Raw genomic sequence first — 2,630 nt, forward strand, 5'->3', positions numbered from 1 at the left:
ACAAAGACATCAAGGCGTTGGTGATCAAGATCCAAGGCGCTCTTGGATCGGCTGAAAAGGAGTGGAAACACGTAGTTCAGAGAGCAGAAGCAGCGGAGAAGGAGTTGTCAGTGGCCAAGACTGCCATTGAAGCAAGTCGCGCGGCGGAAGCGCGAAGGGCAGAAGTCAACACGGTTGCGAATGAAGTGAACGTAGCGAGAAGTATTCCCCCAAGGATGCAGACCACGCCTTACTTCACACCGAAGAGGCAAAGGGCATCGCCTGGAGATGCTAGGCCAGGTGGCTCCAAGAAGCACAAGGAAGCTAGTGTCACTGAAGTCCAGCCGACTCTCGAAGCAACTGACGAGGTAAACAGCCATAGTTCTTGGCAGGTCGTCGGTAGAAAGAAGGGAAAAGCGAAGAAGAAAACCAGACCCGAAAAACCTAAATTGGTCAGGAGGAAGAATAAGGGCGAGGCTCTTATCGTTAAAGCAAGCGGCGACTCGTACGTGGAGGTCTTACGTGCCATGAGGACGAATCCGAACCTCAACGAGCTAGGAGCAGACGTGAAGAAGATCAAGCGTACCCGCAACGGAGAGATGATCCTCTTGTTGAAAAAGGAACCAAAAGCTAGCAGCGTTTCGTACAAAGAGCTAACCGAGAAAGCTTTGGGCAACATGGTGGAAGTGATAGCCTTGTGTCCAGAGGCGACTATTACGTGTAAAGACCTGGATGAGATCACGTCGGAGGAAGATATAAGGCTTGCTTTGAAAGAGCAATGTGAGCTGGGAGAAGTCCGGATGTCCATCCGCATACGAAATGGACCTTCCGGTACCAAGGTGGCAGCGATTAAACTACCGATTGATGCTGCCAACAAGGTGCTGAGGATAGGAATCGTGAGAGTAGGCTGGTCCGAGTGCCCACTGAGTGTGTCTGAACCTGAAGTGTGCTTCAGGTGTCAAGAGTTCGGGCACATCGCACGGTACTGTAAAGGGCCGGATAGAAGTAATCTATGCAGAAGGTGTGGAGAAGAAGGCCACAAAGCGCAGGGCTGCAGCAAGCCTCCGAAATGCCTGATTTGCGCAAACACGAAGGATAGCAGCAACCACGCTACAGGAGGCACGAAATGCGCGGCCTTCAAACGAGCGAGTACAACGAAACCCCAGTGGAGATAGTACAAGTAAACCTCAACCACTGTGATACAGCCCAACAGTTGTTGTGGCAATCAGTTGCGGAACACAAGAGCGATGTCGCTATTATCTCTGAGCCCTACCGTATTCCACCAGGAAATGGGAACTGGACGTCAGACAGAGCTAAAACAACAGCGATATGGACAGTGGGAAAATACCCCTTGCAAGAAGTGGTGTATACCGCAGATGAAGGCTTCGTGATCGCCAAAATTAATGGCGTTTTCATCTGCAGCTGCTATGCACCTCCAAGATGGACAATGGAGCAGTTTAACCAGATGCTGGACAAGCTGACTGAAGAGCTAACGGATCGTAGACCTGCTGTTATAGCCGGTGACTTCAATGCTTGGGCGATCGAATGGGGCAGCCGCCTTACAAGTCCAAGAGGGAGCAACCTCCTAGAGGCGCTTGCCAAGTTGAACGTCGATCTTGCCAACGAAGGTACTATCAGCACCTACCGTAGGGAAGGTCGAGAATCCATAATAGACGTTACTTTCTGCAGCCCTGGACTGATCAGAAATTGGAGAGTGCACGAGGGATATACCCACAGCGACCATCAAGCAATCCGATATCGCATTGGGCGCGATCCACAGGTGGTATCAGGCGGAGCGCAGGTAAATGAGCGGAGGTGGAAAATCGCGAATTTTAACAAAGACGTGTTCGCGGAAGCGCTGCGGCTGGAAGCTGTAGTTAACCCCAGCGTGGACGAGCTGATTGCGCTACTATCACGCGCGTGCGATGCAACCATGCCGAGAGAGGGCAAGCCAAGACACAGTCGGCCCCCAGCTTATTGGTGGAACTCGAAGATCGCCGACCTACGAGCGAACTGTCACCGAGCTCGGAGGAGAATGCAGAGAGCCCGCAACGACGCTGAAAGAGCAGTTCGCAGGCCAGCTTATACGGCAGCTAGAGCTGCACTTAACAGAGAAATCAAGCTCAGCAAAAAGGCATGTCTAGAAGAGCTTTGTCGGAACGCAAATTCTAATCCGTGGGGAGACGCCTACAGAGTAGCCATGGCGAAAATAAGGGGACCAGCTGTACCACCGGAAAGGTGTCCGGAGAAGATGAAAGCCATCGTAGACGCGCTATTTCCGCAGCATGAACTGACGGGTTGGCCACCCACACCGTACGGTGCTCAGGAGGATCAGGAAGCGGAAGCTCGAATAACCAATGAGGAGCTGATAACAATAGCAAAAGCTCTTAAAACAAAGAAGGCTCCGGGACCAGACGGTATCCCGAACGTAGCGGTGCGAACAGCAATCCTAACGAACCCGGAACTATTTAGGATTACGTTTCAAAGGTGTATCAATGATGGCAACTTCCCCGACATATGGAAGCGCCAAAATCTTGTGCTACTGCCGAAACCAGGGAAGCCTCCTGGAGATCCTTCAGCATACAGGCCAATCTGCCTGTTGGATACTGTCGGCAAAGTGCTGGAAAGAGTGATCCTCAACAGGCTCACAA

General features: G+C 51.9%; 1 protein-coding gene across 1 annotated transcript in view; it reads left to right on the plus strand.

Moving 5' to 3' along the window:
- The window catches only part of LOC134291238 (probable serine/threonine-protein kinase kinX), an 88,469-nt gene extending 87,214 nt beyond the window's left edge, over window positions 1–1,255 (plus strand). Inside the window, exon 2 of the mRNA XM_062858740.1 lies at window positions 1–1,255. This exon is cut by the window's left edge and continues 829 nt beyond it. Within this exon, the coding sequence (XP_062714724.1) occupies window positions 1–1,154 (1,154 nt within the window). The 3' untranslated portion in view covers window positions 1,155–1,255.
- The last annotated feature ends 1,375 nt before the right edge of the window (window positions 1,256–2,630 follow it).

Source organism: Aedes albopictus, chromosome 3 (assembly GCF_035046485.1).
Source record: "Aedes albopictus strain Foshan chromosome 3, AalbF5, whole genome shotgun sequence".
In the NCBI taxonomy this organism is placed as follows: Eukaryota; Metazoa; Arthropoda; class Insecta; order Diptera; family Culicidae; genus Aedes; species Aedes albopictus.